This window comes from Salvelinus sp. IW2-2015, linkage group LG10 (genome assembly GCF_002910315.2).
Source record: "Salvelinus sp. IW2-2015 linkage group LG10, ASM291031v2, whole genome shotgun sequence".
Lineage (NCBI taxonomy): Eukaryota > Metazoa > Chordata > Actinopteri > Salmoniformes > Salmonidae > Salvelinus > Salvelinus sp. IW2-2015.
In genome coordinates, this window is record NC_036850.1 from 9,119,811 (window position 1) to 9,132,704 (window position 12,894).

General features: G+C 43.2%; 1 protein-coding gene across 1 annotated transcript in view; it reads right to left on the bottom strand.

Annotated features, from left to right (window-relative positions):
- phkb (phosphorylase kinase, beta) overlaps positions 1 to 12,894 on the bottom strand; it is a 56,747-nt gene that overhangs the window by 21,739 nt on the left and 22,114 nt on the right. The window contains 6 exon segments of the mRNA XM_023995260.2: positions 3,605 to 3,699; positions 4,049 to 4,207; positions 5,145 to 5,222; positions 5,370 to 5,427; positions 10,026 to 10,223; positions 12,193 to 12,288. Coding sequence (XP_023851028.1) covers positions 3,605 to 3,699; positions 4,049 to 4,207; positions 5,145 to 5,222; positions 5,370 to 5,427; positions 10,026 to 10,223; positions 12,193 to 12,288 — 684 coding nt within the window.

A 12,894-nucleotide genomic window follows, 5' to 3' on the forward strand; every position in this document is an offset into this window, starting at 1 on the left:
GATGGCCTACTCCCTGCCGGTTCAGGTCACTGGCAATCTCTCCTGGGCTCTTGCTGTCAGAGGGGGGCCCTGCTCTACAGTGCTGTCAGCGTGCCATTTGGCAGCCCTGTCCTGCTAATGAATATTATGCATCTTTGGATGCAAGGGAAAAAATAACATCCATCTGTTCACAACCATTCAGGGTGTCACATCAAAACAGGGARGTCTGGATTATGCATCTAAAAAATTGTGTCCCTCTAATGTTTGTTTTACTATGTTAAAACATGCTAATTCTTTTCTTTTTTTTCCTTCTTTTTTTACATAATCACAATATGTTTTCCTTTGTTCTGCAATGGATCTGAGAAGCCTTTCCCTTTATATGGTGATACAAAACAAACCTGTAGTATGGAACCCAGGATGCAGAAAAGGTATGAGCAAGGGGTTTAGAGTTTGACTTTCAAAAGCTTGGAAAGTTGGAAAAATACATTCTGGCTTACTGTCAGGACTGTAAAACTGAATTCCCCAACAACATTGTGCATTTAGTAGAGACACTAAAATCGACAACCTCAAATGCCTTCCATGTTGCGCCTCTCTTTCTCTGAAGGGGCTTGTTTGTGCCTCATAGTGTGACGGCCAATTGAAGCCCTCTCACCTTCAGACCTCATCACAGATGCAGAGCTGAGTGACAGCCCCCAGGATGCACCCTGCTTTGGAAATTTCCATTAACCTTGTTCTGTGGCTCACAGAATCACTCAGTTAAAGAGTGAGCTGTTTCTGTTGTGGGGACTAGAGCTGTGAGGAATTGGCTGCCAGAGAGCAACTGTATAGTGCACGTATGCGATACTGTGAATAGGTGTGTGTTATGAGAGTATGTGTATGCATGTAGAAAGAGAGTGAAAGAAAATACTAGTATTTATTTGCTCATTTCATTGGTGGTGGATGAGGTGAGTTCCCCCACAAAGTAAAGCCCTTTGAGGTTACATAAAAATACAATTAATTATTATGCGTTTGAATCCATCTTTTGTGTATTTGTGTTCATGTGTGTCTTTCTTTGACTCAGTATTACGGTAGTGAAAATGTGTGCATTTGTTTCATGTGTCTGATTAGCTAATCTGGTGTATAGTTGTATTACGTGTTTGCTGCGCGCGTGCTTTGATGGTGTGTGTGTGTGAGTGGGTGTATATTTTAAGGCATATGGCTTAATGATATCTCCTCTCTGGCTTTTGTTCTGTGTTTATTTGGAGAGRGTTTCCTGAAACTCCCTGGGGTGCGTTTGATCTGACTCAACCTCTGAGCCTAGCAAAACGKATCGCTTCTCACGTGGAACAAACCACAGACAAGGAGCATTCACTTCACATTCTCTTAATGGTTTCTAAATACTAAACTACCCTGATCCACACACACAGATCTGGGTCTAGTGCTTACTGGGCCTGACACTCTGGGAAGTGCATAAAATATATGCGCTACCAAAAATAGTGTACTATTTGTATCAGTTAATAACAATTTAACATACAGTATAAAGGCTCTGGGAATTTTAGGARGTTTCAATTCAGAGCTGCTCAGCATACAGTCGCACTACATTCTTCATAATATGTATAACACTAACATTACATAAATAACACGTAAACTATGTGAATCCCATTCTCTCGTGAATTATCTAGAAGGTCTCAGGYCATCACCTAGCTGTATTATCACGTGACACATTTAAATGCTTAGCATCAAGCTTGCTGAACAGTCAAATCTAAATGTAACCACCACGATCGCCATTCTAATGCAGTGTTAATGTGTATTATTCTATTCACCGTTACACCACAGCGGCATCTAGCTGCACTGCCCTTTTCCATTCAGACGTTAATTCAGAATATTTTAGCAGGTCTAGTCTAATGTATCATGGAATGGTCTTACGTAGTGTGCCTTTAAGTGCATTGGAGACACGACGATGCTAAGAGTATCTCAGCCGAAATGGYAGCACAAAAAAAATCAACCGTAGATTCCATGTGAAAGCTCAGCGCGCCCACGCACGCAGGCGCCACCCCCCCCACAGACCAAAGGGTTATAGTGATGTAAAGGCAACGAGACAGCCGCTCCACGCGCTTGTGAGCATTATGCAATCCCCTCCCAGCGTGCTCTCCCAACGACGCAAACCGTAGAAACCGTTCCAGGGTGAAAGGCTTGAGAAGGTACCGGAGCTCCAACCTCTGCTCCGGGGTGAGCTGCTTAGCTGAGCATTTGCGTCATGAATAAAACTGAGGTGAGAGAGCTTTCCTCCTGCATGAATCTACAGTCTAAACTCAAGATCAATTATGTAAACTCCTGATCGCTCTCCTTCCCCATTGATTTTTTTTACCTCTCGTTTGAGCCTTGTGGCCCCCGCATATCAACACAGGTTTGGAATAATACATCAAAGTAAGAATATATGACATCTGAATCAATGATATATAGAATTATGCAGACTCATGTATACATGCAGAGGGTATATAGTAGTCTGCAGTAGTGCCCTTACAGCAGGTTAACTATTTAAGCAAGGCCCGTGGAGTTGTGGTATATGGCTAATATACCACGGCTGAGGGCTGTTTTTATGCACAACGCAACACCTGGATACAGCCCTCAGCCGTGGTATATTGTTAGATGTGTATAAGAGACATTTTATGCACAACGCAACACCTGGATACAGCCCTCAGCCGTGGTATATTGTCCATATAAAACAAACCCCTGAGGTGCTTTATTGCTATTATAAACTGCTCGCCAACATCATTAGAACAGTAAATAAGTTATTTTGAGTCGTACCCTTGGTATATTGTCTACACATGGCTGGAATGCTGTTTCAGCCAATCAGCATCCAGGACCCAAACTACACAGMTTATAAGGTGAATTATAGCAGAGAGGAAGAGGCGAAGCGAGATGCTTTACTCTGCCCAAAATCTGTCCACGTTAAGCAGATCATTAAGTGAGGAGTTTTTGTATGGGCGGCAATGAGATAGAATTTAGGGTAGAATTTAGTCAAGATAAAAATAAGTGAGGCTTATTTGATCTAATAGAAGTTTTGTAATGTTAAGAGTGTACTGATATACACTGAGTGTACAAAACATTACGAACACCTTCCTAATATTGAGTTGTTGACACAAACCGGTGTGCATGGCATCTACTACCATACCCCGTTCAAAGGCACTTAAAACTTTTGTCTTGCCCATTCKCCGTCTGAATGGCACACATTCACAATCCATGTCTCAATTGTCTCAAGGTTTAAAAATCATTCTTTACACTGATTGAAGTGACATCCTGGCTACTTTGAGAAAAAAACACTTAATATTCGAGTTGTTCCCTGAAATTCGAGACTGTCTATGCATATTCATGAGGCTAGCACTCACTCTCCATTGGATACAAGCGGTTGACGTCAACACTCCTCATAGAATATTCAAAAAGTATTAAAATAACGACATGCATCAACCAATACAAAAAGAGGAATAGGTAGGAGCTTGACAGCCTGCCGTTCTGCTCTGTGGACAGCGAATCCCATTGTTAGGGCGGAGACACAAGCATCTCGTCGTTATCTCGTCGTTATATCTAGTATCTAGATTATTGTGATGGCCAAACATGGCTGGTCACATGGGAATGGGAGTCGAACCTGATTGGAGTATCTCATGCTGACGTTCCTCTGATCCTGGCGGGGTACGTAGCGTTTGATTGGGTCGATGTCTTGGGGGCTGATCAGCTCATCCACTGGAAAAGAGACATGGCAGAGTGGAAGGGTGAACACGGAGAGCACACTACAAGGTTCCAACTGATACACTGGACATACACCCCATAAAATGACTTTTCCTTACAAAAAGTCCMTACTTGGTAATGAGAACCCTGTAACCTGAGAGCAACTTCTAACATACAACAAATACATATGTTGAACTGAATATCTGAACTCCGTGACCTCTGCAGTCTGACGTGACAACAGTATAGTGAACACCCCAGCGAGCATGCTCTCTAGAAGAATACCTCTCCAGCCAGCGGTCAGAGAACAGAAGGTATTTGACAGTGAGGTGAGGTKAGTGAAGGGAAGACAGACATAGAGACTGACCCAGCAGCCTGGCGATGTTGAAGAGGGCCTGGCCCCACAGGAACAGCGTGCCATCTTGGCCTGTGTTGGCAGGGAAACGCTTCTGGCTCCCGTGCTTCTTCTGCTCCGCCTCCACAAAGTCGGCAGGTACGCGGTAGTACTTCGGGATGACAGCATGGCCTGACCCACGACACACAGGACGGGAGATAGATACACTTTACTGTGCTGTTTATGTGTCTGCTGCTCAGGAGAAAGGAGTGCAGTTTATGTGTCTGCTGCTCAGGAGAAAGGAGTGCAGTTTATGTGTCTGCTGCTCAGGAGAAAGGAGTGGTAGTTATCTATTCAAAGGTATCTTAACAGACACACGTGAAGAAATGTCACATTTCCAAGATGGAACGCACCGGGAGTACAATACTTTCTCTGCATAACAAATGCAAAGACACCACAAAGCCAAAGGAGGTGACAACCACTGAGATGTATTCCTAAAGCAGCATGCATGCTTCAGAGGTTATTGGCTCCCCAGACTCTTTTAATGTGGTTTCTTTACTTGGGGAAAAAATACAGCTTGGTGTGAAGGCTGATATAAAAGCCTGGTCCTTAAAATATGTGAACAGCTTTCGTGCACTCAGCATGTGGGAGATGAATATGGATGGATATTGTAATGTGTATAATATGAAAATAACAGTAATCTTTGCAACCAAAATGTGTATGTTTCTCAAAAAACTCCCACGGATGTCAGCTTGAATGTGTATGTGAGAGGGACTAATAAGTGTTTCCCCTATATTAATTTAGCAGCTGTGGCCCACCACTGCTGAATTGTTGCCACCGCCGCAACAAACCTGATGTAATTTTGTACAATAAAAATATTCCTGCTGAGATACGCTTTTAAATGGATAGTCGTTGGCTCTAACAGCTAGCATGTAATTATGCTGCTAACGCTAGTAGCAGTTCACCRCCCCAGTAACAATGCACCCCCCCACCCTTGACACCACTGCTGAAAAACATCCTAGGGGAAACACTGCTAGAGTAATTGAGTGTGTATGTGCATGTGCGTGGCAGTATACGTGCACAGTAGTTCCATAAGAACACAGATCACCAAGGGAGGAGGAAAACTCACCCTCAAAAGATTGAAAAATTATAGGCGTTAACAGGTCTTGGTATTCTTTGACTTGGGCGTTGTTCCCCCTGAAGACCCCTGGAAATCAAATACAGGTGAGTAGAGGAGACCGTAAAGTGGCTAAAAAGTGGCAGATATTCAAGTTCTATGTAACCCAATACTCACAACACTTTGAAGACAATATTAACAMCACAACTATTGTGATGTTTACTGTGTACGACTCACCATCAATCATCATGAAGATGAAAAATATGGGAAACTCGCATTCAATTCCATCAAAAAGCTGAAATAGAAAAGAACATTCGATTTTCATAAAAGTYTCTTTGAAGAAATGAAAAAAAAGACATAACACAGAGAAGGTCACTCGTTTCCTAAACCCGAAAGAGAAATAAACATGGCATGCAAGTGCATTAATCTCAAAATATATTGCTTTGTGTCAGTGGTTGCATATTGAACACAATAYAAATGCTCAGCTTTTAGAATAAATGCAGCTCATAGCAAGTGATGGGCCTGTCCCAAAACACACACTTAAAACACTTAACAGGTGAAGACTGGCGAGTTCGTTMTCCAATTCTAACAGTTTAACAGACGCAAAAACAATTACTTCTGAGATGCTATCAGAGTCCCCGCCAACCAGAAACTCCATTACATAGCTTTAGACTTCTTACCTCGCCACCCATACCCATAAATCATCTGAGGTTGAAATTAAAAACAAGCCAAATGTAGAGATGTTTGTATAGCGAAACAGCAATTTATTCATTTCAATAATTCCAAGGAGAAACTTCAACAGTAACTGTGAGGACGTAATAAGTCTTAAGTACATGTTRTTGTTGTTATTGATCGTTTGTCAGATAGTGTCCTTGGTTATGTTCTGTTTTCATGTAGCATTCACAAACCAAAGGCAACATAAATCATTTTAACTTAGTGGATCAATTACCCGAGGACACACTAAAAGAACACTGAATGAAACAGACCAAAGGATATATCTGCATTACGTCAACAATCCTTCTTCAAAATTGACTAGCTCTCAGACAGTCACCTAAGGAATCTTTTTGGGACCAAAGCAGCAGCACACTTTCGTGGTATGCTTGGCTTCCTCGCCTTCAGAGAGGAGGAGCATAACGACTCCTGAAATGTAATTAAGACTTTGTTATCGCCGTCTCCCATCTCCGCAGACAATCTCCATGGCAATAGGAGATAAGAGAGTGACTACAACGTAATGAAATAAAGGCTGTTAATTGGAGTGGTCACACATTTCCCAGGCTGCAGTTTGGCTGTTATAGCAGAGATAACAGGGACCGCTTCAGCCATCAGTCCATCAAATCAAAAGAAATCTAACATATGATTCCCCCCAGCCATCTCTATTCTCCATCTCTATTCTTGTATTTTGTTATCAGCTTTACCAAAGCTATGTTGCATACCGTACTGCGAGTTGTTTGTCATCGCTCAAGGGTTAGGCTGACACAGCTGGGTCATGCTAGTGTGTGTGAGTGAGTGAGTGAGTGTGTGCTTGCTTGCTTGCGTGTCTGTGCCAGTAGAGATGAGGTACAAAATGATGGAGATATTTAATAAAATYTTACAGGGATGGAGAGAGCATCACTGAGGCCTACATCTGCAGTAAACACCAGCTATCCCAGGAGCCTCAGCTATTCCACAGATTATAAAACTCTATATTGTACGACAGGATGCACTCCTTCACCTGTAGCGGGTAACGTTACAGACTTTTGAAAATCTAACAAGATAAGCGTTTTCAAATTGAATAAACCTGCAATCAATGCCCTCCCACCTGAAACAGCATATTTCAGCAATAAAATATGATGTACAACGTCCTTCGTGATCCCATACATGTGACTTCTAGCTATTTGAGTGGGCAGCAAGAAGAGGTTATGCATGTGCAGAGAACCATTCCATCTATAATGTTATGTAATGGCCTACTACATTACCTACTGTAATGGATGAGATTTCAAAATGATTCATCACGAGGCATTTTATAGTGTAATATCCAGCTTCCATTTCCCAAAATGGTCTGACTGGGACCTGTTGATTGCACCTAGTCTAAATCCTARAATGAAACTTTAAAGTTTAGTGGCTCAGATTATTCCCATATTTCCTCCCTTTGTGTTTCCCCCTGTTAAATCCAAGCTCATTAATTCTGGGAGGTCAGTGCTGCGGCTAATGCAATGATTTGCTCAGTGTTAAGTAGCTGCCCTGCTCCAAATTCACACTCTGCAGGCACAGCAGCTAATCCTGAAGTTAATATGCCTTCAGTTGGGATTTATCAACGGCAGAGCAGGCACATTTGCGTGGCTTCTGTCGTWGCAAAACAAAATCTGGATTAACCCTTTACACTCGTACCCGTATACGGGTTGACAATGGCAGATTTGGGCCCTGATTGGAACGCAGTGGCTGTACATGACGACAGAGCTCAGTGTCTCCACTTCACAGCGCTGTATGGGTTTTGACTGACAGCCGTTCTGAACGCGACAAGAAGTTGCCTCATCCCTCACGCTAAATTTGGCAACTTGGCAAAAAAAATGTCTGAGTGAGGGAAAGGCTGTAAATTATGAGGACTCTATGTATTTTTACGGATGAGACGTTGAGGATAAGGTAATACCGCTTTGATMTCATACAAGCAAGCCAAAACACCTCAGAGTTTGTCCACATTTCCATCTTATAAGAATAATTTGGACACTGTGCTAACAAACCTCCAAACGAGCTTCAATGCCATATAACACTCCTTCCGTGGCCACCAACTGCTTTTACATGCTAGTAAAACTAAGTGCATGCTCTTCAACCAATTGCTGCCCGCACCCTCCCGCCCGCCTAGCATCACTACTCTGGACAGTTCTGACTTAGAATATGTGGACAACTACAAATACCTAGGTGTCTGGTTAGACTGTAAACTCTCCTTCCAGACTCACATTAAGCATKTCAAATCCAAAATTACATCTAGAATCGGCTTCCTARTTCGCAACAAAGCTTCCTTCACTCATGCTGCCAAACATACCCTCGTAAAACTGACCATCCTACCGATCCTTGACTTTGGCGATGTCATTTACAAAATAGCTTCTAACACTCTACTCAGCAAACTGGATGAAGTCGATCACAGTGCCATCCGTTTTATTACCAAAGCCCCATTTACTACCCACCACTGCGACCTGTATGCTCTCGTTGGCTGGCCCTCGCTACATATTCGTCGCCAAACCCACTGGCTCCAGGTCATCTTTAAGTCTTTGCTAGGTAAAGCCCCGCCTTATCTCAGCTCACTGGTCACCATAGCAACACCCACCCGTAGCACACGCTCCAGCAGGTATATTTCACTGGTCACCCCCAAAGCCAACACTTCCTATGGCACCCTTTCCTTTCAGTTCTCTGCTGCCAATGACTGGAACGAATTGCAAAAATCTCTGAAGCTGGAGACTTATATCTCCCTCACTAACTTTAAGCATCAGCTCTCAGAGCAGCTTASRGATCACTGTACCTGTACACAGCCAATCTGTAAATAGCACACCCAACTACCTCAACCCCATATTGTTATTTATCCTCTTGCTCTTTTGRACCCCAGTATCTCTACTTGCACATCATCATAATCTGCACATCTATCACTCCAYTGTTAATGCTAAATTGTAATTATTTCACCTCTATGGCCTATTTATTGCCTACCTCCCTACTCTTCTACATTTGCACACACTGTACATAGATTTCTCTATTGTGTTATTGACTGTACGTTTGTTTATCCCATGTGTAACTCTGTGTTGTTGTTTTTGTCGCACTGCTTTGCTAGATCTTGGCCAGGTCGCAGTTGTAAATGAGAACTTGTTCTCAACTGGCCTACCTGGTTAAATAAAGGAGAAATAAATAAAAAATAATATTTTAAGATAATATACAACGCAGAGGACTAGAGGTCAATAGGGAATTAACAATCAATGGAATGGTTTTTCAGTTCAACATCTGGTTAGAATCTGTGTATGGGTTTCAGTCCTGGACTCATAGCTACATGTGGTAATATCTCATTGGTCTGAATCGTCTYTACATTGAGCCTGAAACAGGATACTTGTTATTTGGCCATTGGCCCAATTTTACTGCAAAGAATTCTAATTGGTCAACCACAGGCTAGGGTTGGGGGTTATAAATTACATCCCGTCACTTTGTTCTGTGGAGAATCATTGAGGACAGGAAACAATGAACATCGACCATCTACTTCCCAGCATAACATCTATGATTTTATTTTATTTTAAATAAACCTATTTTTTTCTCCCCTTGAWTTGCTCTGGGGTCTGTGTTACTGAAGAATAACATCAACTGCTAGCTATCTCATAAAACTAATGTAATATGTAGTGTCAACATTTATAATCACTATGTTTGATGCAGTTACAAGATGACATGGTGTTATATCCTGGTTTGTCCTGAACAGAATGAGCCTGTTTGTTGTAGAAACTTTGCCACGGACCACACATCAGAATGCAATTGTGTCTCCAGTCTATTCGCACCAAAATTACTATCTGCTTCTCTGAATTCACTAGTATTTGTAGTGAAATCCTAAGACTAAGATCATATTTTATAATTTAGATAGTCCTTTTGTCAAGAATTTTTTTTCAAATTATGCCGACCATGTCAGGTGAACTGTTGTGTCCTCAKTTTAAGTCTAATAATTTCCCCATAATTTCCAAACTGTTTCCTTTGAATTGCTACCATTGTTATGCATATGCTTTCCGTATTTCTTATGTAAGAAACACTTCAATTTAGCCTTATTTATAATAGGCCAATTCCCGAAGAGCGTAAGGGGTTTTAAGAGCTGAAATGSAAAAAGTCAAGTCAGAATAGCGCATGTTAGTCATCACAATCAGTCTGCAGGGTTGGCTTTTAAACCAAACCACAGACCTTCATCTCAGCCGGTTTGTAGTGTCTCCTATTCTCGTCTTCATTGGCGGTCCTGTAGCCGTCACGCAGGAAGCGCTTGAAGCCGTACTTCCCCTTTAGCTTGCGCACCACCTTGTCCAGGGTCTGACTGTAGAGGGCGTCGTCATCCACAGCGAACGCAGGGTAACTGATGCAGGGCAGGAGGGCAGCGTCTGTATTCTGTATTAGGGTTCAAAGAAGGTTTAAAATGCATAGCATTTAAAACACAGATACCCGTTTTTGATKATTTCCTAAGTCAACCCTTCACCCCCATGTGCCAGCTGTCTTCAGGTAGTTAGTAAAGGGTTAAGAGACTAAGGGACCCTCTCTCTCTCTCTCTGCTAATGGCCACTTTCCAACATTAAAAAGGCTACATTTAATAACACATTAGTCAGAGACTCATATACACTGCTCAAAAAATAAAGGGAACACTTAAATAACACATCCTAGATCTGAATGAATGAAATATTCATATATAAATACTTTTTTCTTTACATAGTTGAATGTGCTGACAACAAATCACACAAAAATTATCAATGGAAATCAAATTTATCAACCATGGAGTCTGGATTTGGAGTCACACTCAAAATTAAAGTGGAAAACCACACTACAGGCTGATTCAACTTTGATGTAAGTCCTTAAACAAGTCAAAATAGGTCAGTAGTGTGTGGCCTCCCGTGCCTGTATGACCTCCCTACAACGCCTGGGCATGCTCCTGATGAAGTCTGGGTCTGGGGAAGGGCGGGGCCAGTCCATAGCATCAATGCCTTCCTCTTGCAGGAACTGCTGACACACTCCAGCCACATGAGGTCTAGCATTGTCTTGCATTAGGAGGAACCCAGGCCAACCGCACCAGCATATGGTCTCACAAGGGGTCTGAGGATCTCATCTCGGTACTAATGGCAGTCAGGCTACCTCTGGCGAGCACATGGAGGGCTGTGCGGCCCCCAAAGAAATGCACCCCACACCATGACTGACCCACGCCAAACCGGTCATGCTGGAGGATGTTGCAGGCAGCAGACGTTTTCCACGGCGTCTCCAGACTCTGTCACGTCTGTCACATGTGCGTGTGAACCTGCTTTCATCTGTGAAGAGCACAGGGCGCCAGTGGCGAATTTGCCAATCTTGGTGTTCTCTGGCAAATGCCAACGTCCTGCACGGTGTTGGGCTGTAAGCACAACCCCCACCTGTGGACGTCGGGCCCTCATACCACCCTCATGGAGTCTTTCGCCGTTTGAGCAGACACATGCACATTTGTGGCCTGCTGGAGGTCATTTTGCAGGGCTCTGGCAGTGCTCCTCCTTGCACAAAGGCAGAGGTAGCGGTCCGCTGCTGGGTTGTTGCCCTCCTACGGCCTCCTCCACGTCTCCTGATGTACTGGCCTGTCCCTGGTAGCGCCTCCATGCTCTGGACACTACGCTGACAGACACAGCAAAACTCTTGCACAGCTCGCATTGATGTGCCATCCTGGATGAGCTGCACTACCTGAGCCACTTGTGTGGGTTGTAGACTCCGTCTCATGCTACCACTAGAGTGAAAGCACCGGCAGCATTCAAAAGTGACCAAAACATCAGCCAGGAAGCATAGGAACTGAGAAGTGGTCTGTGGTCAACACCCTGCAGAACCACTCCTTTATTGGGGGTGTCTTGCTAATTGCCTATAATTTCCACCTGTTGTCTATTCCATTTGCACAAAGCATGTGAAAATTTATTGTCAATCGTTGTGCTTCCTAAGTGGACAGTTTGATTTCACAGAAGTGTGATTGACTTGGAGTTACATTGTGTTGTTTAAGTGTTCCCTTTATTTTTTTGAGCAGTGTATAATTAAGATGCTCAACGTTTTATTTGCATAAGCCTTGTACTGTACTCCCTTCACCTCCTTCCTCCGCAGCCCTCTCTCACTCCATCCCCACCTCTCCCTCCCATTAGCCCATGTTGTAGATGTAGCGCCAATGCATTTCTTCCATCTCCCCTAATTAAACCAATTAATTTACAGGAGCACTTRTCTGTCTAGTTGCTCTTACTGCCMGAGAAAAATTATTAGCCCCCTCTTTACTGGTGAACTGTGAGACTGGACTGGTCACTGAGCCAATACATCATCGGGTACAGAATGGTATTTAGCAATGAGTGGTTTAATTGTCTTTACTCACGTGGGACCTGGATTCTCTGGGTAGGAGGGAGGACAGTGTCTGTCTATTCCTGTTGTGGGCATCCAGGTCCACGAAGATGACAGACCAAGAGCAACCCTGCAGACCAACAGAGATGACGAMTCATATTCACTGGTGGTTGTAAGAATGATGCGGGTCAGACAAGGTCTGATATTGATTCGCTGTGGATGAAAATTGTAGCGCTTKCGTTTTGTCACAATGCAAGACTCAACGTAGCCTAATGCTTACATGTTTGGACATAACGCATATAGGAAACCTGGTTGAACACCGACTTTCACAGCCAATCAGAACTCAAAACATCTAGGACACATTTATATTTATTCCGTCCGTGCTGTTGAACTGTGTCACTAGTGAGCCATGGGACTGCAGGGCATGGATGGCAGCTACTGGCTGTTCCCAGCATGACCTGATATAGGCCTGTCGCACTGCAGCTGTCACCACCACTTCCACTAGCTTCCTGAAAAGAAGCCTTAATACGCAGGAAACAACATCAAAGTGTCACAACCACGAACACTAGCATTTCTTTACGCCCGCAATAACAACATCTGCTAAATATGTTGATGTGACCAATACAATTTAATATGATTTGATTTTGACACTCGCTCATGCACGGACACACGTACCAACGTGTACACACACTATATAGCACATTCTCTACATAGCAGAAGACCTGTTTTGTTTACG